Source organism: Oratosquilla oratoria, chromosome 18 (assembly GCF_046742065.1).
Source record: "Oratosquilla oratoria isolate Oo_2021 chromosome 18, ASM4674206v1, whole genome shotgun sequence".
NCBI classification, from domain to species: domain Eukaryota; kingdom Metazoa; phylum Arthropoda; class Malacostraca; order Stomatopoda; family Squillidae; genus Oratosquilla; species Oratosquilla oratoria.
In genome coordinates, this window is record NC_134794.1 from 57,287,464 (window position 1) to 57,311,181 (window position 23,718).

General features: G+C 42.0%; 1 protein-coding gene across 4 annotated transcripts in view; it reads right to left on the reverse strand.

Annotated features, from left to right (window-relative positions):
* The window catches only part of LOC143035263 (acetylcholine receptor subunit alpha-1-A-like), a 44,362-nt gene that overhangs the window by 17,842 nt on the left and 2,802 nt on the right, over positions 1-23,718 (reverse strand). For 2 of the 4 annotated variants that reach the window (XM_076202090.1, XM_076202091.1), the window contains exon 2: positions 1,069-1,514. In XM_076202090.1, coding sequence (XP_076058205.1) covers positions 1,069-1,186 — 118 coding nt within the window. In that variant the 5' untranslated portion in view covers positions 1,187-1,514. Of the gene's footprint in view, positions 1-1,068; positions 1,515-1,910; positions 2,129-18,233; positions 18,250-23,718 lie in introns of those variants that run through there. The other 2 variants (XM_076202093.1, XM_076202092.1) reach the window with 2 other exon arrangements.

The following is a 23,718-nucleotide window of genomic DNA, read 5'->3' on the forward strand; positions in this document are numbered from 1 at the left end:
AATAATAATAATAATAATAATAATAATGATGATGATGATGATGATAGTAATGATGATGACTATAGTCACTGATGATGATGATGATGATGATAGTAATGATGATGATGATGATAATAATAATGATAATAGTAATAATAATAATAATAATAACTAATAATAATTATAACAATAATAACCATAATAATAATTATAACAATAATTACAATAATAATCATAACAATTATAATAATAATCATAACAATAATAATAATTATAATAATTATAATTATAATTGTAATGATAATTATAATAGTAATGATAATTATAATATAATAATAATAATAATAGTAATAATAATAATGATAATAATCATGATAATAATCATGATAATTATAACAACAATAATGATAACAATAATAATAATGATAATAATAATAATAATAGTAATGACGATAATAACAATAATAATAATAATAACGATAATAATAATGATAATAATATTAGTAATGATAATGATAATAATAATAATAAGATAATAATAATAATAATAATAATAATAATAATAATAATAATAATAATAATAATAATGAATGATCATATAATAATAATATAATAATAATAATAGTAATGATGATAATAACAATATAATAATAGTAATGATAATATAATAGTAATTATATAATAATAGTAATTATGATAATAATAATAACAATAACAATAACACTAACAACAATAATAATAATAACAATAACAAACAATAATAATAATAATAATAATACCGATGATGATGATGATGATGACGATGATGATGATGATGATGATGATGATGATGATGATGATGATGATGATGATGATGATGATGATGATGATGATGATGATGATGATGATGATGATGATGATGATGATGATGATGATGATCAAAATAATAAAATCATAATAGATATGGACATTACAATGTTCTCTCGCTTTTTTATGTGAAACTGAACACTGTAAGATTTAGATGATCTAGCTTGACACACTTAATGTTTTGCCCAACTCCATAGAAGGATTACACCATTTTAGGGGTTAGGGCAACGACTCACAACTGACCTTCAGCTACTTGAACATCCTGCAGCAGTCCCAGAAGCGCAAGCCAGAGGACAGAGAAGGAGGCCATCCTCCGCAAACTTTTCTTGGCCTCCTGCGCGCCGCACTGTCTTAATGCCATTTTCTTAGGGCCTTGTTGGATTTCATAGAATCAGGCTGCGTCGTCGTCGTCGTCGTTTGTTGTTGTTTTTGTTGGTGGTGGTGTATGTGTTGTTGCTGTTGCTGTTGCTGCTGGGTGCCCTGCCTGGTATGTCTACACACTCGTACTGATTTCAGTGACCCGAGTACATCTTTGTCCTTTGAAAGTTTCAGATCTATTTCACATAATTACCTTTCCCCACACGTTGGGCATCACCTTAGTCCAAGTTTCTTATATCATTTTCTCACGCTCTGAACTGCTCGGTCTGGTCACTGGCAGAAATATTCACTAAACTGAAATGAAAACTGACCTGTAAAAAAAAAAGAGAGGATGAAAATTAATTACCATACTATGCATGGTGCACGCATATAATTATTGGTATTAGTAGCCTGGGCTATGTACATAGTTATGTATGTGAGACTTGTGGGTACAATATATCAACCCTCAAGTTTATTCGTTTCAGTGTGGAAAAAAGACCAACAGAAACTTTTTGGTTATAAGGACAACTGTGCCATGAATACACAGGAGGGGCACTTGAGTTTCGGCAGTTTTTTTTAAATTAGTAATAATGACATGACAGAGCGGAAAGTGTATTAATTCTCGAACGATATGTAATATCATATTTCATAATCGAATGTGTGGTAATTTGATGCATTTTGGAACAAGATTCATTCGAGACAGGCTTCCTGTTTCATGTTACCCTCACCGTGCAATCCTGTTTGGATACAGGATCTCCCCAATGGTACCCCACGATCCTCCGTAGGGTCCTTGTTTCGCAACCATACAGAAAGACAGGGATGACAAAAGTCCCGAAGGAGGGAAGAGCTTCGCCCCCACTCACTGGTACTTGTGTCACCAAATGTCCCAGTTGCGAGTATCCATAGTTCCAGAAGCCTTTCTTCTAGCACCTTCTCTGACAACAACCTTCTGCCTGTTTTTTAATATAATCACATATTCTTGGATTTTAATTTTAATACAAGATATCCCAAGTCTGCTGTCCCCATCTCCTCACCCAACGGGTCGAGGGCATTACTATCATTTGTTTTAAGAAAGGATTAGACAACTTTATGGATGGGGATGACAGGTGATGATGGATACGGAGCTGCCTAGTGTAGGCCTTATGGTCTCTTATAGTCTCCTTCATTCTTATGTTCTTATGTAAGTCTGTGCCTTCCAAGGAGGGCCACCTGGGAGAACTTAATGCACAAGTTTTATTATTTTCTAAAATTCCGTGTAAAAGTTGACCTTCAGCATACTATGAAGAATCTGGTCGAGGACTTACAAAAAGGTTAATGGAACATAGAAATGATGTAAAAGCATACCGGACAACTAATTCCATTGTTAGGCACATTGAAGAACAAGATCATCTCCCTGACTGGAATAATGCGGTTTTTCTTAATAGAGGTCAAACAGAAAGGTTCAGAAAAACAATTGAAGTTGCTTATATTAATATCAATGAAAACATAAATCATAGAGAAGGCTTCGTATGCCTAGCAAAACCTACCAGTCATATAATAATTTTAGATGAAGGCAGTGTGGGTGTTTTGTCCGATTGCGACCAAATGTTGTAAGTTTTGATAAAGACGCTGTGAGGTCGAAACGTCAGCAATAAATTCTCCTACTATTTCCTCATTTCTTTCTCCATTACCATTTATAAATCCCCATTATATCTGCTTATTCTTCTAACAGGTAATCATTTAGTTCATTCAGTCTTGAAATTAATCTGTCAGTGTTAGTATAGGCCACTTTTTTTTTTCTTTCTCCATCCTTTTTCCTGCTTTTGCTTTGACCATTCTGATGTACCATTTTCTCTGTCTCATGTCGATTACCCTCCAATAGAATTCCTTGCTTTCGGTCTCCGTTCTCTTCGCGTTTTTTTTTTTTTTTTTCTTAGCTTCATCTTTTATTGCCAACTTTCTTTTTCTACTATGTCTTCTACTACCATTTGTGATCATACTTTTATCTTTAGGGGTCGATTTCTTTCCTTAGAATAATGTCCCACCCTATACACATCGTCTATATCTTTCTCTACTTCCCGATCGCCATCCTTTATTTCTTTTAAGATTGCTATTGCTTAATATAAAACAGTATAGAAATGATTCTTGTTCATATACAGTAATAAGGATTGCTGTCTAGATTCAGAACCTGTACGCTTAGGTTGTGATTAGACAGACACATATACAGTGTGAGATTGGGAGAGAGGGAGAGAGAAGGGAGACAGGGAGAGGGAAAATCGGAGAAAAAAGAGAAATATATATATATATATATATATAGATATATATATATATTTACTGTATATATTATATATATATATATATATATATATATATGTGTACATATATATATATATATATATATGTGTGTACATATATATATATATATATATATCAGAGAAAAGAGGTTGAATAGAATTGGATATATATATATATATATATATATATATATATATATATATATATATATAATATATATATATATGGGGAGACTTACCTCCTTGCCATTTTCTTCCACACCCTGCATGCATGCAAGCAAGAGGGGTAGAACATAATTTGGAATCAAAGCTAATCTAATTTGCTTGACAAGGGACATCAATCTTACAGAAGTCATTAACAGCCACTCTTTCTAGTCAACCATTAGAACAACTCAGAAGTTTGTGGAACAACGTAGGTACCTACAACTTCCTTATATACCAAGAAATTGTAAATCATAGGTCAAGGGTATTCAAGTTGAAGTAATGTAACATCTTAACCAAGAATCTAAATATGGTACTTGGTCAATCCATAGATGCAAATGCAGTTAAGGTGCACAGTTTTTTTTTGTTTTTTTTTCTTTCATGTATCTCACCAGACCATGTTTTCCCTTAGTTTATATACCACAATACATTTTTTCCTATTCGCTGCATCTCTAATCCAATTTGCCTTTTCTTTAATTACTTGGATGATTGTATCTTTTGCATTTTTCTGCATCTGTTGTTGTACTATTTCTTTAAAGGCAATTTCTTCATTTTCTGTTTTTCTTTCATTTCTTAATCTTTTGCATACTTTCCTCACCTAAGTTTTCTTCAATTATTTCAGTCATTTCTTGTATTTTGTTATTTACCTCTTTTTTAGGTTTTCACTAATGGTTGTATCATTAATTTTCCTCTTTTCATTTATCACGCTTAACCTTTATTACATCATTTTTCATTACCTTAAATTCGGTTCTTAGTTCAGAGTTTGTTTTTCTTGTGTCGGAAATCTCGGTGTTAGCTTGGGCTAAGCAATCCATTAATTCTGCAGTTTCTTTCCTCAGTTTCCTGACTTCGTTCTCCCGCCATTTTCTATTTTTACTCATTTCCCTTTCTGTGTCTAATATTCGACTTAAATTCCTTCTCTCGCACTTACCAAAGCCTGAAAACGATTCTTAATCATATATTCGTCTTACCGCTGATGTTTCGAAACGCCTGTATACATCGTACTTCGGCGTGGCGCCCCTAGATGTCTCTGCTGTCGCGTCATCTTTCGATTCAAACTTGCCGTTGTTTTCCTTCATTTTCTCTTATTACATCTAACTAGCACTGCAGAAACTTCATTGTGGACACCCACAATTGCTCCCCTCCCATTCAATGCAAACCAGGTTTCCTTTAGTTGTATAACCAAGAATTTTCCTTTTCTGCGGAGCACAAACGAAGAGATGTTTACGGTTCCGTAGCTCCTGTGTGTGATTCACCTTGGTCTTTGGATCACGTGTTGGACTCGTGATCGACAGCTACTTCCTTCCCGGAAGAGAGCTCAGAGCTCGTATGTCCGATCTATGGGTAATGTTATGACCTTACACGCACACACACACACCCAACTCCCCGCCCACGAGAGTTGGAGTAGCGACTCGCAGCGCAGCGATACTGAAATAACTTCAGCCCTGGGCAGGATTCGAATCAGGTACCGCCGATACCTCCGTACTGACAGTCTGAGACTCTACCAACCGCGCCACCGAGTGTGTGTGTGTGTGTGTGTGTGTGTGTGTGTGTGTGTGTGTGTGTGTGTGTGTGTGTGTGTGTGTGTGTGTGTGTGTGTGTGTGTGCGTGCGCACATAAATCCATATGGCCTTCTCTCCCTTACAAGGTGGGGCGGCCGAGCGAGCGCACACACCCTCTCTCCCATTTCAGCACCTCAGGGCCGCGCTGTCCCCTCCACACGGCTTGGGTCAAATGCAGTGGAACATAAACATATGCATAAACATATACATATACATATACATATACGAATATATATACGAATACATATACATACTGTATATTATGCATTAATATGTATGCACATTTGTCTGCATATGTAAATACGTTCGTGTATATACATATATATATATATAGTAGGCACATTAGTGATTATGCATGTTTGTTTATATATAGTGTATCCTATATACGTTTGTATATATGTAAATTAATGTGATTTATGTTCCACATATATGCAGGTATATCTGCAGTGTACAGTAGGTATGTATACATATGTGTGATTGTGTTTATGTATGTGGTGAATATGTGCATATATAATATTTGTATGTATTGTATGTATATATGTATATGTATGTGTCTATATATGGCCTGTGTATGTATGTATGCATGTATGTACACATGTTCATATATGTGTACGTACATGTGTAAACCATTCAGGTCAGCATGTTTATACGAAGAGGGGAGAGAGAGAGGAAAGATGATAGGAGAGAAGAGGAGGAAGGGAGAGAGAAGAAAGAGGAGGAGGGAGGGCGAGGGAGGAAGAAGGGAGAGAAGGAAGAGAGAAGGAGGGAAAGGGAGGAAAGAAAAGGGGGAGAGAAGAGGAGGAAGGGAAAGGGAGGAAGAAGGAAGAGGAGAGAGGAGAGAAGAAAAAAGGAGGAAGGGACAGGGAGGAAAGAGGTGGAGAGAGAAGAGGAGGAGGGAGGGCGAGGGAGAAGGAAGGAAGAGAGGAGGAAGGGAGAAGGAGGAAAGAGGAAGGGAGAGAAGAGGAGGAAGGGAAAGAGAGGAAGAAGGAAGGGAGAGGGAGGAAGAAGGAAGAGGAGGAAAGATGAGAGAAGAGAGAAGGAGGAGGAAGGGAGAGGGAGGAAAGAGGTGTAGAGAGAAGAGGACGAGGGAGGGCGAGGGAGGAAGAAGGGAGAGAAGGAAGGAGGAGAGGAGGAAGGTAGAGGGACGAAAGAGGAAGGGAGAGAAGGAAGGAGGAGAGGAGGAAGAGGGAGGGACGAAAGAGGAAGGGAGAGAAGAGGAGGAAGGGAGAGGGAGGAAAGAGGAAGGGAGAGAGGAGGAGGAAAGATGAGAGAAGACAAGAAGAAGGAAGAGGGAGGAAAGAGGAGGAGGAGGAGGAGGAGGAGGAAAGGTTGTCACAGCCAACGAGTCATGTAAGCTGCTGCTGCTGCTGCTGCCCCCTTCAAGACCGTCTCTTACTGGTCTTTGGAGGTCTTCGTCATATGGCAGGAAATATACAGTCGATATATTCGTAATACGTGTGTGTGTGTGTGTGTGTGTGTGTGTGTGTGTGTGTGTGTGTGTGTGTGTGTGTGTGTGTGTGTGTGTGTGTGTGTGTGTGTGTGTGTGTGTGTGTGTGTGTGTGTGTGTGTGCGCGCGCGCCTGGAACATGCGAAACCTTGCTGTCGACCCGACGCGACGTCTTGATCAGTTCGACTTCGAGATTCAAGAAACCCAAGAGTGACACCATCCTTCCTCTTCTCTTCGCAGAGCAGTCAGTTCGAGAACTTCCGCACCAAATATCAAACTCCGAAGTTCTTCGTGCGGCTGAAGAAGGAGACGCCTTTCGGGAAGGCGTTCTCCAGGCGGACGACTGCAAACAAGCCCAACCTCTTCACTCGGTAGGCCCAGAGGCCCTCAGCTACATCCTCTCCGGCAACCGGGGAGACGCCCAGCTTCCCCCCCCAATACCATCCGCCAGGGCAGGCTTCTTTTCCTCCTCCTCCTGCTCCTCCTCCACCCCTCTTCACTGTTGGAATGACACTGGGGATCAGGAAGCCATCTTCGGCAGTGCACGCAGCAATGCTCCGCTGTGCCAATGACACTCCGGTTTTCAGTGACTAGTTAACGGGATCCAACCGTGGTTGTAGATTCCTGGAAACTACGTGATAAACGAAACGTGTCTTCTGGATCAGTGATACTCAAAGTGGTGAGCTCTGAGTGTCCGGGCCATGTTAAGGAATCATTTGAGGAATTGGTTGAATCTAAGGGTTATTTCTACTAATCTTATATGTTTTGATATTGTATTGTTTACAAAATAGATATAAAAAAAACATTATATTCATAAAAGCTATCGTTTCCGGTATAAATTGATATTACTACGAAATATTACCGGTACGTGGCATAGGGAAAAAAATGCAAATACCTGTCCACATCGGATAGTTTGAGAAGCACTTCTAGATGAACACTATTGGCATGGAAGAAAACTTACTGAGTCGATGGTGGGTTGAGGGAGTAGGGGGTTGGATTGTAGAGTTACAAGACTTTGAGAGATGTACACTATATTAGACTGGATGCAGAGTTCTCTTCAATACTTTTTATATTCACATCGCTAATGTTGTATCAGAAATGCTTTCCGCATGTTGTCACTAATATTTAAATCCGACACAAGCACTACGGGCAGATCTTTTTCTATCCCTTTCTAATGTTACCTTCTAGCCTTTTAATTCATTTTACTTATTTTGTTATTTTCCTCTATCTTATTTTATTTGTCTAGATATTTTGAGGACAGTAGCACGAGGATTTCCGATAGCGAGCCGAATGCGGCCAAGGAATTTAACGAGTAAACGCTTTCGTTGGCTGACGTTTCCACTACACTCTGTATGTCCTACTTGGTTCCTTGGGCCCACTAGACCCAGCAGCAATATGCTCCCCCCCCCCTTCCCCCCCCTGGCCTCGCTAGCTGAATGAAACTGCCTGGCGTCAGCCACAGCCATATCGGTAAAGTCTGTCAGCGCAGCGAAAGGCTTAAACAGTCTTGCATGGCGGCTATCATTCTGCGGTGCTTCTTCACCCTCAATTGGATGACGTCATCAACTCTCTTTGGACAACCAAGGCTCCCAAGCATTTGTTTATTTAGCAGATTCATTCTGCTCATCATGTCACACTAATTGAATAATAGGCATCATGTAACTGATCCCTATTATCTGTACTGATTAAACCGGGTTGTCTTTCTTTCGCAATTGGTTCCCCAATTAGCCAAGAGATATTTTACATGCAATGTAAATCTCAACTATAAAGAAGCACATTTATGTTCAAAATCAGTACAAAAAATACAAGAAAAAAAGTCATGACTGACTCAGGCTTGCCTACGAATAGCATGGCTGAGGCTATGGTTGTTATGCTCAGTATAGGGCCACATCTTTACAACTACTCACCTCCGGCTTGGCCATCTGTTTGATTAGGCTTGTTTATACGTGACTAAATATGTTTAATTACGACAAGTTCAGCACCAGTTCGCATATATGACATATTACTGACACCAATCAGAAGGAATTTGGAGTGTCGCTTGTCCACTTTCTACTTTTGGCAGATGCATCTTGACCCCCGACTCCCACCATATGCACGTTGAGCGCGAGCACCACTGAGCCAAGACTTTAACTGCATAATATGAGGTTTGATCAATCTTAATGCCAAGAACTCTCACAAGGAAGGCTTTTGAGGTCAGAACGTGAGACTGCGCTCTACTCTCAGATCATCATCATCATCTTTGTCATTCCCTCACGGGTCTCACAATAGTTTCACGTGTGATACGACTGTCGTGGGTTTACAAGGCCTTGCACGGCTGGGATGATGTGCAGGGTTACCACGCTCACAGGACCCTCTACCGTCTGCTAGTAACCATAATTTATTCACAACTTTAAAAATTAAGTCGTAGGGAACACGATAGAAATAACAGTGATAATAAAATTAAATGAATGATGAATCAATAAGTAGATAAATAAATAAACGTCGACCATGAAATGAATTGAGGATATGGTGTCAAAAATAGCGCTACTGTATCACGTCAAACGACACGGAAGAACGTTTCGGTCTGGCTCGAGAAACAACACACTCCTCAAAGTGGTTCTGCAATACGTCGGCATGCGATTTTAATCAGCATAGGGAGGAACACCGCCCTCCCCCCCCACCGAACCGTTGAAGGATTTACCCTTACTACGTCCGTCTCTACCCTTTCTTCTCCTCCTCCTCCTCCTCCTCCTCCTCTTCCTCCTCCTCCTACTACTACTACACCCTCCTCCTCCTCCACTCATGAGCCGTGGGGTCACCGTGAACAATTTGTTTTCGGGAATGTGCAATTTAGTATTAGCCCAACCCTTATGTCCACGCACACACTAAAAGCATTGGACTTGCCACCGCTGGAGGAAAGAAGAGAAAGAGGTGACTTGTCAAGTGTTTTGGACTTTTAAGGGGGCAGATAGACAAAAATATCTAGGTTTGTGGCAGGAAAAAAAAGGCACGATGTCGTGGGAACACAGACTTAAGGATGAAAAAAAAAAAGCGCATTCCTCACCATCCATCTTCAATTCCCCCTCCATTGCTGCAAAGAACCATCTGCCCAAACTTGTCAGAACATACCCCCCGCCACCATCACTCTTAGATCTTTTCTTTTATTTCCTCTTTTCCGTAATTGATTAATTTTCCATAGAGTAATTCAATGACGATCTCCTTGATATCACCCCAATGTTCATTACTTTTTATTCATTGATATTAAAGATAATTTTCCACGAATAGATGCCGAGTTAAGGGGATATCAAATTGGGCTATTTTTCCTTCCACATCCACCTACAACCTCCATTTAGTAGAATATGACTTCTTGTAAGTCACATACCTCCCTTGTCAGAGGGGAAAAGCCCTTGATATATAGAAACAGAACATGACTTCGCTAACAAATCTAGACTTTTCTAAGAACATCTCAATAGTATGTCTAACATTCATACAGGTTTACAATATTTTACTTCATCATTCAGCTTTGCTATCACGGAAAGACAATTTGGTATTCGGAGATTTGCAAAATAAGATACTGTAACCGAAGTCGCTTTGACTCGAACGAACTCCCAACGGTCGGCGCTGGTAAAGCCCGTGGAAGCTGCACTCTTACACCGACATATTGTCAAGATCCTTTTATAACAACATGCAGTCGTCCTCATCTTTTATTCTTCTTAAGTTTTTTCGCATTACATGCAGACATGTTTGTTGTGACTTGTCACGCCTTCCATCAAGTCATTTACGTCGATCAAGAATATTACGGGTGCCAGCAGTCATCTTGTAGTCTAACTCTACTGGTCACCGCCTTTCATCTTGATATCTTATACTTCGCTACTGTTCTCGTGTACAGGCCTTCCAGGAAATCATTTATCCAGTCCAGCAGATTACCTGTAAGTCCTCTCCAATTCCCGCACTAGTCTGTGCTCCCCCAACGAGTCTGTTAAGTGTGTGGCATACGTCCTACCAAATCAACCTTACTACATGATGCCTCTCTCTCTCTCTCTCTCTCTCTCTCTCTCTCTCTCTCTCTCTCTCACCTATGTGCTATCTATTTTTTCTGTATATAGTAAATAAGTAGTAGAATGAGTATACCTTTTTAGGATTATAACAATGATTACCCACAACCCATTCCACCTGTCTCGCCTGTGACAACACATCTACGTTGTAACATGGGAGGGAAAAAGCGCTGTTGCCACGAGTCATAGAATTGACTTAAATCGTTATAATCCTAAAGAGTTGTACTAATTTTACTATACAGCTTCCTTAACTATACACAGATCATAAAGCAAAAATAATTTCAAATGGCACATAGATGAGAAATGAGAGAGAGAGAGAGAGAGAGAGAGAGAGAGAGAGAGGGGCATGTGCTAAGGTTGATTTGGCAGAATGGCTGGTCATAATGACGTGTACCACACCCTGATCGGTCTCCTTGAAACGCACAGAGTATAGTAGTGATTATGAAGAAGTGCCCAGTCCAAAGTCTTTTCTAGAACGAAGCACACGCAATCCACCCAACTCTCCTTGTCTTGCAAGACATCACTTGGTCTTGAACAAAAGACCAAGAGGTTTGATGTACGTCATTCTCCATTTTCAAAACCAAATTCATTATATATTAGAATTATAATCTCACCAAGCAATTAAAGTTTTTATATCACCTATATTTTACAATTACCTCAGACACCAGGGACACCAGTCTGTTGTTTAATGGTCTCTCCTTACTTCCTCCTTCATGAATGGGTACCATATTAACCCTTTACCAAACCTGTTCCTCCATTTCCCCTTTTAATAAGCGTATAATGGGGTTAATGAATTTCAATGAGGTTATAAATCTTGTCTACCGTCGTGCCCTGGAGCATTTCTCAAATCCAGCGTTCCCAATCTGTTTCCCACTTCCTTCACTTCCACTTTTATCATATTCTTAACTCATCGCAATTGTTCTCATCTCTCTCCTCCTAGATATGAATTACGCTGATAAAAATCTGATTGTAAACCTTTCTTCATTTTTCAAGTTTGAGGTAATGCATCTTCAAAGACTTCTTTCAATTTTAGTTTATAAAATTCTCCCGTTTTAATCTACTGATGACAAACTCATGGAACGGATTAGGTTCGTCTTGGCATTTCTAGAGAGCGCCCATTTCAAAGTTCTTTTCTTCTCTGCGAGCATTTCTTGTTCGTATGCACTCTCTCTGATCCAGGGCTGGATTTACCAATGGGCTTAATAGGCCATTTGCATGGGGCCTACGGTAGCTAAGTCATTATGCAAGAATGGCAAAATAAATAAATAAATAAATAAATACATTATAAATTAATTGAATAAGGCATACACTGTATTTTTGTAAAAAGTGACAATACTCTATTAAATTTAATAATACACACACACACACACACACACATATATATATATATATATATATATATATATATATATATGTATATATATATATATATATATATAAATATTGGACACTGGAACATGCCATATTTCCATAATTTGGGGAACCACAGAGGAGTTTGGCCTAGGACCCACAAATAGATAAGTCCCTACTCACTATGTTCTATTATTCATTTTATTCTTCCATTCCCCCCCCCCATCCCTGTTCATATCAGTTTCACAAGCTTTATTAAAATCTTAGTCTTTTACCCAATTCGTCCCGCAAACCTTTGGTACATGTTTGTTCACGCGCGATCAAGAATATCTTTGGTGAGATTTTCCGTTTTTTTTTTTTTTTTCAGATCAATTTGTATTCATGAATTCCTCCCAGTCAGCTCCTTAAAGATTTTTTTTTTTTCCAAAATTGTACCTGTTTTCCCTATATTATTCCTTTCTCGGCTCTGTATCTTCATCTAAAGATTGGAAAGCAACTACTGACTGAAGCTGAACATTTATATAAACACTTTTCTCTATGGTGCGTCTCTTGAACCTCAACGGGGCAGCAACACCTAACTCCAGCAAACAGCAATTTCAACTACGCTGGAGTGAGTGTGTGTGTGTGTGTGTGTGTGTGTGTGTGTGTGTGTGTGTGTGTGTGTGTGTGTGTGTGTGTGTGTGTGTGTGTGTGTGTGTGTGTGTGTGTGTGTGTGTGTGTGTGTGTGGGTGTGTGTGTGTGTCATTTATTTTTTTCATGAGTAAAGCACCACGAAGAAGAAAAACACGCACACAAATTCCAGTATGGGTAACTTCACAGGACCGACACCAAGGTCATTTGCTCTGGTGATTCACATCGGAGGGACGACTCGACGCACGCACCAATGTCGCCGACACCCACCCCCACTCTCACCCAACACCCACCCACCCCTACTCCCTCCTCGAGAGAAGAACTACTCAGAAATCGTTATTTTCCAATTTCTAGTTGACCCTTCAAGTCTCTGCACACTGAACAACTAAAAAACAAAAAAACATAAACAAAAAAATCCCTTTTCTCTACAATCAAGTCCCCTTCTCTGAATAAAATTGTCTGGCGTTAGCCAAACTCAAACCTATCATTGTTGCATTGTTTTTATTTATTTTCGTTTCTTTTTCTTTTGCACGTAAAATAAATTGGCGTTACGACGCCAAAATAATATCTCTGGAATATATGACTGTCGTGCGTTTCTGGAGTGGCCTCGCGTAGCCAGACGAATTTGTTCGGCTGAGTCCGAGCGACATCGTCCCAAACGTTGATTGACCGTGACTTCAGCTAAACGATTCCACAGGAAAACCTATCCCGGGAGTGGCGCTATCTTTATTATCTAATCAGGACGTCGCCAGGCGATTTTATTCACCTACAAACACCTTCTCTACCTGCAGATAAATTAAATAGTCTGGCATCAACCAGAATGAAAGAAAATTGACACACGCCACGGAAAGGGGGGGGTGGCTTATTCACGGATCTGACGGACGTGAATAGAATATCCTGGCGGCGGCCTGCATCAACGGGGAGGGAACCTGGACGCGGACATTGTCATGATCGGATTCCAAGAAGGCTCGAGCGACGACCTGAAACGGAAAAAAGAGAGAGAGAGAGAAATGTCGAACTGTGAAAAACACACCAAGGACCCCGGCGCTTCGATCAAGCAAGAACTAATAAAAGCTAGAACGCTTTCGTTATCATCAAAACGCGATTGTTGACATCCCTGGCCACCAGACACACATACACATTCCTGCACATTCTCTTGTGAGAAAATCTCTCGACTGATGTTGCCAGATTAGCTGGTTCGTAATTTCGTAATTCGACACTTTCATCCATGCATGACTATATTTTTCCACAATTAAACGGCAGGAACCTAAGAGTCATCGACAGGCCCTGAAAAAGACGGGACATCGCGAGGCAAAATCAAACCTGTAAATAAAAAAGTAATTATGACTATGATGTTAAAACCCGGTGATACAAAATTCAAACAGTTTGAATTACGTTGGTGTAACCGGGTAAATATGTAATAAAAGACAAGGTTCTGGTGCGATCTGAAGTTAGCAGTCACAACGACGATAATGTTAGCACATTGCATAAACACGGCAAAGGAAACATGGACTGGAAGTGAAGCGTTTATTCCTGATGTTGAGAAAGTCAATAGACGACACGTCAGGAATAAACGTTTCACTTCCAGTCCATGTTTATGCAACTTGTTCACATGGATTTTCAAATGTTAGCATACCTTGGCTCGGAACGTGGGTGGGGATGAGGGGGGGGGGGTGTAAGTAGACAAAACCGTTTGGAAATGTTTTGGCACATCTCCCCTCCCAGGAGGAATTTTGGAAATTGCCCCCCCCACACCCACCCACCCACCCCTCCACACGCATGTTTTATTCCTTAAACAAAGTGAACTTTGATCAACACTTCGGGACTTTGTAAGGGCCCTGTGCATATCTCCCTAACAACTCCAAGTCTCCGGTAGCTGGTGCGTGTTGCGTGACTCCCAATTAACTTGTTGATATTGGAGTGGTCGGCTGCTGGGTCGCCTTCATCCCCGCCCTCGCTTTGTCCCTGACATCGAGAACAGGAGCGGAATAGAATCAGTCTCACATTTATTCTGGAATTTTCTGCACGTTCTCAGCGAGCTGATGGCATCACTGGAACTGTGCTGGCCTCGCATTCGCTTAGTTGTGGGTTCGAATCCCACATTCCTCTCAGATTTCCAGCAGTGAATGTGACCTCACCTTCATACCTCCCCTTTAGGGCGAGCATCCTCGAGTCGGAGGACAACGATGCCGCTCAGACAAGTCAAAGAATCTGAGATCGAAGAGAACGAACTACCTCCGGCTTCGGTGAACGCACTCGCCTACACATAAAGGCCTTGCAGGGACTAAGCCAGAAACTCCAGGTGCCTTGGGTTCCTTCATGTCCCCAGAATTCTAGTGGATTCGTGTCTCCACACACACTGACAGAGGTACAAGTTCTGCCTCATGTCTTAGTACTACAATTCTTTTAGCTTTTTTGTAAGAAAGTAACTCCGGTGTGCTTCATACAGACACAGCTCCCTCCCTCTTCAGCATAACGCTGCCCTTTCTGAAGTGTTCCATGTGATGCCTGGCAAAAAAAAAAAAAAAAAAAAAAAAAACCACCAACCGAAAATACCTCGAAGCTAAGTCATCATTTACCTCCTGCTTACCCACCACCGTCAACCAGTTAGAAGTAAGGAAAGGAGACTACACCAGAAGGCGGTGAGTGGCTGCGGCCGAAGCCGTCAACTTTGCCCTGTCACGGAGTGCTGGAGAAGCAAGCTTCGGATTACCCCACCAGCGTGCCGCCAGCCAATGAGAAATATAATTATATTAATCTACTCATGTTTTACTTGGGCATGAAGACTATTATAAATGTACAAACAATTATTCCCACCGAGTACAATTACTTCTCTGTTTTCGCCGGTGCATGGAATAGTGGGACCACCAAGGAAACAAATCGTTCAAGTCATGGCGGCTCAAAGTTGTCCCATGCTGGATGTGACTATGTTAACTCTGCATTGACGACTTGTTCAAAAGAAAGCGAAGAGTTGTAAGGGAGTAGCGTCAACCTCGCCTTGGCCAGGGAGTATTAAATTTCTGCATCTGCATCACCACAACAACAATGCTGTCCACACTCTCAAGGATCAATTTTGCATCGAAAAGGTAGAGCCCTGGAGGTGGTGCAGTGAAGACTAAGGGAGGGTAGAAGAACAGAGGTATAAGAATTACCAGATTTTTTTTTTTTCCTGTGTGGAGATGAATCTCCAGACATAAGAAAATACCGAGTGACTCGAATGCCACTAAAATCCCTAAAACATCGACTGCATGAATGCAGCCCGTACCACGCACGGTGGTGAGTGCAGGCAGGTGGGGTGACCTAGACACGCAATCTCGCACCTGTGGAAGGTAACGCCCTCGAACTTGCTGGGGAGTCGTCCTCCGAAAGACCTGTCCACGTGATACCCTGCCAATTCATCGAACCTGGAATCCCTCGCCATGAGCAGTGAATGGGGAGAAACACCTGGCCCGACAGAAGTCTTCATGGACGACAATGTACCAGCGTGTATCAGGCTGGATGGCTGACGGAGGGGTCCTATTCATTCCACTACCTCTAGTCAAGGTTCTCCTTGGCGAGGCTGCAGTGACCACCGCGTATATCGACATTGAGTGGACCCTCTAGAGAACTGCGCACAACTCTCTCAGCATGGGCGAACGTGTTGAAATTCTTACGGAAACATCCTAGACGTTTAATATGAGAACCCTGCCAGAGACAGGTTTTTTTTTCTACAGACAACGTGCAAGAGTTTGATCGTGCGAGGCCATTTCTGAATCACTAGAGCTCCTTTGGGATGTGTGACTGACTGGCAAGTGGCCCGGCATCCCACACCAGGAAGTGTTGTTGAACCGGGTGGCCGGCAAATCACATTGGTCACGAATATCAGGAACAGTTCCTGACTCTCCAACTGCTGGTCGCGGCAACTGGAAATCCGTATCGTAGCCACTTATAAGTTCCTCCTCGTAGTCAAAGAAATATGGTCTGCTGCCAATTACTAGAGTTGCTGAAATATCCCGAGTTCAAAAATGTGTTGTCAAATGTTTTGTGTGTGTGTGTGTGTGTGTGTGTGTGTGTGTGTGTGTGTGTGTGTGTGTGTGTGTGTGTGTGTGTGTGTGTGTGTGTGTGTGTGTGTGTGTGTGAGAGAGAGAGAGAGAGAGAGAGAGAGAGAGAGAGAGAGAGAGAGAGAGAGAGAGAGAGAGAGAGAGAGAGAGAGGACGAGAGCGAGTCTGAAGGGTAAGAGCCTAGGGGAAGTGGAGAGTTTTAAGTGGCTGTGGAGGTGATTTATAGACTAAAGAAGGGACGCATTTGAATAGAACGAAAAGTGTTGTGAAAAACAGATATCTGGAAATAGATATAAAGAAAAGGTTGTGTGAAATTGTGATTGCACCCACGGCACGACATGAAGCAGAGATTTGGAATTCAAGGGAGGCAGAAGGGAAGAGTTAGACTGCGTTTGAGATGAAGTGTTAAAGCAATGTGGTAGGCGTTGCAAGAATGGACAGAGTGATAAATGTGAAGATGAGGCAGAGAACGGGGCTGGAGAGAAAAATGTCGGATAAGGTAGATCACAGAGTACTGAGGGGATCTGGGTATATGGGAAAAATGAGTGAGGTCAAATTAACATAGAGAGTGTAGAAAGCGAAAGTGGCTGGAGGGGAACTAAGAGGAAGACCAAAAATAAGGAAAGAGTGGGCACGATGCACGTGGAATCCAGTTTGTGGAGCACGTGGAATCCAGATTGTGGAGCAAGGGAGCGGGTAAAAAAAAAAAAAAGGGGGATTGAGCATTTGTTTATCTCATCCGTATCATAAACTAATTTGAGCGGATGAGGAGGGAGGTCGCCGCTTGATGAAACAGTGAATCTGAACCACTTCCGGCTGCTGTCGAGCTCTCCTGAGAACACAAGAATGAAGGAGATTGCAAAAGACCATAAGGTCTAGACTAGCCAGTTCCGTGTCCATAACCACCTCTCATCACCATCCATAAAGTTGTCTAACCTTTCCCTTAAAACAACCGATAGTTTCAGCGTTCAATGCATGGTTGCATAAGCTCTATGTCTCACTGCATTGCCTGAGCGGTGAGGCAGGGTCAGGGATGACCTTTCATCCTCGACATGATGAGGTGAGAGGGGCGTTTGTCGGGTCTTAATGAGTATGAAGTGGGTTTGCGCTTATAAGGAGGAAAAAGAAAAAGGTCCGCCGACAGGCCCAGCAGAGACTCGTTCTTTCACCATAACTCCACAGCCAAAACACATGGGAAGAAGGGAGGGCCTACACGTGGCTTTTATTAGATTTACAAAAACGTTTCTAACAGTGGAATTATACAATGATGTAAAGATTATATTTTGTACAAAATGATACACATTCAGAGGGTGATCTTGATCAATATAGTTACGAATACTTGCAATTAGTGTGTCAAGAAGTAAGTTTTAAGTGCATACAAGTTTTTAAATCATCATCGTTGTCCTCGTCATCAGTACCGTTGCAAACAATAGCATTTGATGGAACGAAAGCTAATGAATTGTGACAACACTGTTAGGATCCAATATTGTCCTAATGTCCCTGCACATGTTTACCTTCCACATTATGCTGGGCATCATACCACGCTCCGTCAACATCATTCCCGTCGTTGAAGATAGTATCGTTCCCGGTTATGGTCTTGTGTCTGGTCCATTTGTCTTGTAATCGTGGTCAGCACAGCCGCTGCAGAAGATCTAGCAAAACGTCTTGGCTGACAGTCAGCCCTCCCAGCACCCTGAAGACCTTGAATGTCTTGATGAATAGCCAGGCCGATACATTTTCTGAATGCCAATTTTTCCTCTTTCCTGAAGAGGCGAATAGAGCATTCAGGGGGAGGAACTTACCTGCGACAGGAGACACTCGTCATTTTCCCCCCCTGTGCCCTGAGTGTTGGGACGGCCAAGGCAGGTTGCAGTCACCTGAAGACGACACCAGAAGAGAAGGAAGCGAAGACAGAACACCGTGACCGAAGGGAGACTCCTTCGTTTGTAGAACGCGCCACCCAGATGCAGCTGTCCAGAAGCTGCCACATTAGCTGGTGGGCCCTGTGCTGCACCTCTTTCTAGTTACAAACGAGACAAGACGGTGCACCTCCGCCCGTCAACACGTGGCACCTCTGTGCTGGTACTTATTTGGCAAGTAAACTACTAGCACAGTGCACACACACTTCATGGAAGTCGGTAAAGATGGTCTACAATTTATACGTGTGTGTGTGTGTGTGTGTGTGTGTGTGTGTGTGTGTGTGTGTGTGTGTGTGTGTGTGTGTGTGTGTGTGTGTGTGTGTGTGTGTGTGTGTGAGTGAGTGAGTGAGTGAGTGTGAGAGAGAGAGATAGAGAGAGAGAGAGAGAGAGAGAGAGAGAGAGAGAGAGAGAGAGAGAGAGAGAGAGAGAGAGAGAGAGAGAGAGAGAGAGAGAGAGAGAGAGAGAGAGAGTGTTTTTAGGTGGAAGCGTATTAGAAGTGTTAGACATATGAGGGAGGGTGGGTTAGAGGATGGGTACAAACTATGTGTGTAGAACCTTATGGTCGTGGACCACGTGTTGGGCTTGTGATCTACCGGTACTAACCCAACCCCCCTATACACAAATTCGGATGAGAGCTCAAAGACTGCATAGTTTGATCTATAGGTAATGCCGTAACGTCACACATACCACACATCCATCTCCCTACTCAAAGGGGACAGTAACGGTTTGCCGCGTTAGGGAAGCTTCCACGCCGTGTGTGTATTTACGTAATTGTAATATACAGGAAAGAAGCAACGCTCGTAGGGTCCCGTCTCCTATTCTCGAATTTTCTAACACATCTAGACTCAAAATCATGTACAATTCCATCTAAATCTATACCCTTGATTTCCAATTACATCATGTTTAGATCTAAACTCGTATATTGTTTGAGTTTGGACTATATCACCTTCTAAGTTATTCCATATATTTACAAATATGCATCTATGTGGAAAACTGTATTTCTTGACGTGTGTGTGTATTTACCTAATTATATCTTACTAGAAGGGGAGCTACGCTCGTGGTGTCCCGTCTGTGTCTCGCAGCGTTTAAATTAGCTCTTAAATTCGTGTATTGTTTTTGCACACACTATTGTTTCGTCTAGTTTGTTCCATACAGCCACCACTCTGTGGGGAAAGCTGTTCTTTTTCAGGTCTCTTCTGTAGCTGTCTTTTTTGAGTTTCCTTCCATGCCCCCTTGTATTTCTCTTATCTCAATTTAGTAAGTCTTCTCTATCAATGATTTCCATACCTCTCATGATTCTGTAGATAGTCCACAAGTCACCTCTTTCTCTTCTTTGTTCCAGAGTCTGTAATTCTAGTTTTGACGATCTCTTTTCACATGACAGTTTTGAAGGTGTTGGGGCCATTTTCGTAGTTGCTCTCTCAATTCTCACAATTTTCCATATATTCTTTTCGGTACTGGGTGACCATAATGTCGATCTGTACTCCAATTTAGGCTTATCAGTGTGATTAGTATTTTCTTTACCATTTCTTCGTCCAAGTAAGTAAAGGCTACCTTTATTGATCTTAGCAAGTTATAGGTTTCTCCGACAATCTTTTCTATCTGTTTATCAGGGGATATGTCCTTTGTGATAATTACTCTCAGGTCTTTTTCAGATTGCTCTTTATTTCCTCTGCACCAATTTCATATTGTCCTGATATCCTTTTTTTCCAAATTCCATTATACTACATTTCTAAATGTTGAAGTTCACTTTCCACGTCTGACTCTATTCCTGAACCCTGTTCAGATCTCTCTGCAGTGACTCACAATCAGTTTCAGTCCTCACTTTCTTCAACACTTTTGCATCATCTGCAAGAAGCTCATGTAACATTCCACACGCTTGTCCATGTCATTCACATAAATAGCAATTTTTATTGGAACCAATACTGATCCCTGTGGAACTCCACAAATCACCTCTTCCCAAGTGGAACTCTTATCTCTGAGCACCACTCTCATTTTTCTTCCATGCAATAAGTCCTCAATCCATTTCAGTAGTTTACCTTGTATCCCTATGGTTTTCTTAATAGTTTCTTGTGTGGTACTTTGTTAAAAGCTTTTTGTAGGTATAGGAAAGCACAATCACCCCTTCTTGTATTACATCTAGTAGTCTTGAGTAGAAACAGATTAAATTTGTGGTACATGATCTTCCCCGTCTAAATCCAAATTGTCTCGGATTTAGTATATGGTTTTCCTCCAGATGTTTTATCCATCTAGTTTTGATAAATTTTTCACAAATTTTGGATACCGTGCTTGTACGGAAAACTGGTTTGTAATTTGTTGGGTCCTCCTTGTTTCCTCCCATATATATTGGTATGATATCGGCATTTTTCCAGTCTTCTGGTATTTTCCTTCTTTCAATGAGCAACTTGTTATATATTTTGTCTATTAGTTCTTTACATTATTTTGGCATCCAGTTTACGATGCCATCCGGGCCGTGTGTATTTACCTAGTTGTATCTTACGGTAAGAGGAGCTATGCTCGTGGTGTCCCGTCTCTGTATCTCGCCATGTTCAATTTCCTCTTAAACTCGTGTGTGTGTGTGTGTGTGTGTGTGTGTGTGTGTGTGTGTGTGTGTGTGTGTGTGTGTGTGTGTGTGTGTGTGTGTGTGTGCGTGTGCGTGGGTGTGTGCGTGTGTGTGTGTGTGCTTGCGCGTATTCAATCGCGTTTTTCCGGAACGCGGCAAACTCCTCGCATTCCGGGGGTTTGGTTACTGAGAGGCGATGATTCCCCCCGAGGTGGTGACTTGAAACCTTCTCAGAGCACTACCTGCTTCGGCCACGCGTGCGTCTCTCCCTGTGCGGGATTAAACCGATTTTTTTTTTTTTTTTCTCGTTTGAATCTGAGAGGGCTCGTGTTGCATCCTCCCCTGCCCATGTGCCTTTTCTTTACTTTTTGTTCATTCCATTCTGCCTCGATGCAAAAGTCTCATCTCGTCTTGAAATTCCTTGTGGTTTGGCCCTCTATCACTATCAACTCCCATTGGTACTATGTTCCGCTTGCCTTTGTTTTAAGAAACACAACTTCTTCAAATGATGTATTTTGACTCAAGTTTTCTGGAGTCTTTGTTTCAGTTTTGAAGGAACATGCAACAAACGCGGTAAAATGGGATAATAAGACGAAGCTTCAAAAGTTCAAACAGACGTACGATTCAGGGTTTTGAAATACCTTCGGATTCCATGTCATCGACATTCTTTTGTACGAGCCTTCCAGGGTTGGGGACATCACTACGAGTTATATTACCAGAAGACTTGCTAGTTTTTTTGTTTTCCGGACTGGTCCTGGTGATATACTGAGAAAAGTTTATTCAACTGTCCAATAATGTGTTTTTGGTCGCCGAGCCTCACATGATGAAACACTTCGTTTCAAAACGTCAGATATTTCTCTGCTGATTCTTGGAATAAAGACTGTATTGTTGAACAATACCAGATCAACGTTTTCAGAAACACAAAATTGTTTACATCAGCCCTTCAGCGCCTACAAAGACACCTCTAAAACAAACAGAATTCTCTGGTGTTGGCAAGAATGAAATCTCGAAACGGGTCACTGGACCTTGATGGGTTTCGGGCGTCCTGTAACATAGGTGAGCTGTCTCGGCCGCCGCCCCGCCCTATCCTTATTTGATGACACTATCACATCGAGTTTCCGCGCTACAAAGTCTACTGTAAGGGGCACCGTCCTAGCCTTCCGAAAGGGAGGGGGGGGGGAGTTTGTGACGTTAAACCAAATCAATTAATCAATCACTTCGAGTGTTTCATTCAGAGGTTCAAAAATCCATCCAAGCCCAAGGTCCTCCTCATGTGACCATCGATGATTGATGTGTCGCGGGAATTGTGCACCGGATTGCACACCAGAATCAGACGGGGTACGGCCGAGAATATATGATAAACTACATGGGAGCCTACAAGTTACGACTGGGACGTTGTAGTGTGTACCTGGTAGTTGACATATAAGAACATAAGAACATAAGAAATAAAGGAGACTGCAAAAGACCATAAGGCCTACACTAGGCAGCTCCGTATCCATCACCACCTGTCATCCCCATCCATAAAGTTGTCTAATCGTTTTTTAAAACAATTGATGGTTTCAGCGCATACTACATGGTTACTAAGTTTATTCCATAAACTTAGTAACCATGTAGTAAGCGCTGAAACCATGTATGGAAGAGGGTATAAATGATGGGGCGAGATTAGTTCTTCGACCTGCCACCAGGGTGACTTGATATGCAAACACGTACCTATCTGGACATGACACAGGGTATCAGATAAAACAGAAACGGAACAACAACACACAAAGACTTCTGATCACTGTTCTGTGTGTTGACGCAGATATCCAACTCGATACACCCACCAAGGTGATATCACTGGTGTCAGTGTCTTCTTAATCTATCTTGCATATCAAAGGCAAGGAGAGCCATTATGGAGAGTCCATGTGGATGACTTGATCTCAAAGAAGCTGGCAGCTGCCAGGTGTGACAGGCGGAGACGCACCGCCGCCACGTCTCTTTGAAGCTGGAGAGAGCTAAAGCACTGAATGCACCAGCTGCTGGGTGGTACGTACCCACAGACGAACGAGCTTCCCTTTGGCCACCACGGTCTCCGACGCCTCATCTGGTACTGTACCACCTTAGGTTACGAGCGATGTGACATGTGCCATTGCCCCCCGAAAGGCGAGGCCTCCACCCGAAACGAATGGTACTTCAGAGGTGCATGTATGGCGTCATCGCCTGGAAATCAGCCAACACACCGCCGTAACCTCTAAACAAGTGGGGTCTGCGCGCATCGCGGCTAGATGTTGTTGATGGGAGGAGACGTTGCCCGCGCAAGCACCAGCTGCTGCCACAGCGGCCAGCTGGTTTTAGTTTCACTCGCCTTGCACCACACCTGCTGTCAGGGGCCTGAATGCAACGGTCATCGGCGACTGCAACCTACCTTGGCCGTCCCAACACTCAGGACAAAGGTGATAAGCGGTTCCTGTCGCAGGTAAGCGCCTCCCCCGGGGGCGTTCTTCGCCTCTTCAGGAAAGAGGAGGATTGGCATTCAGG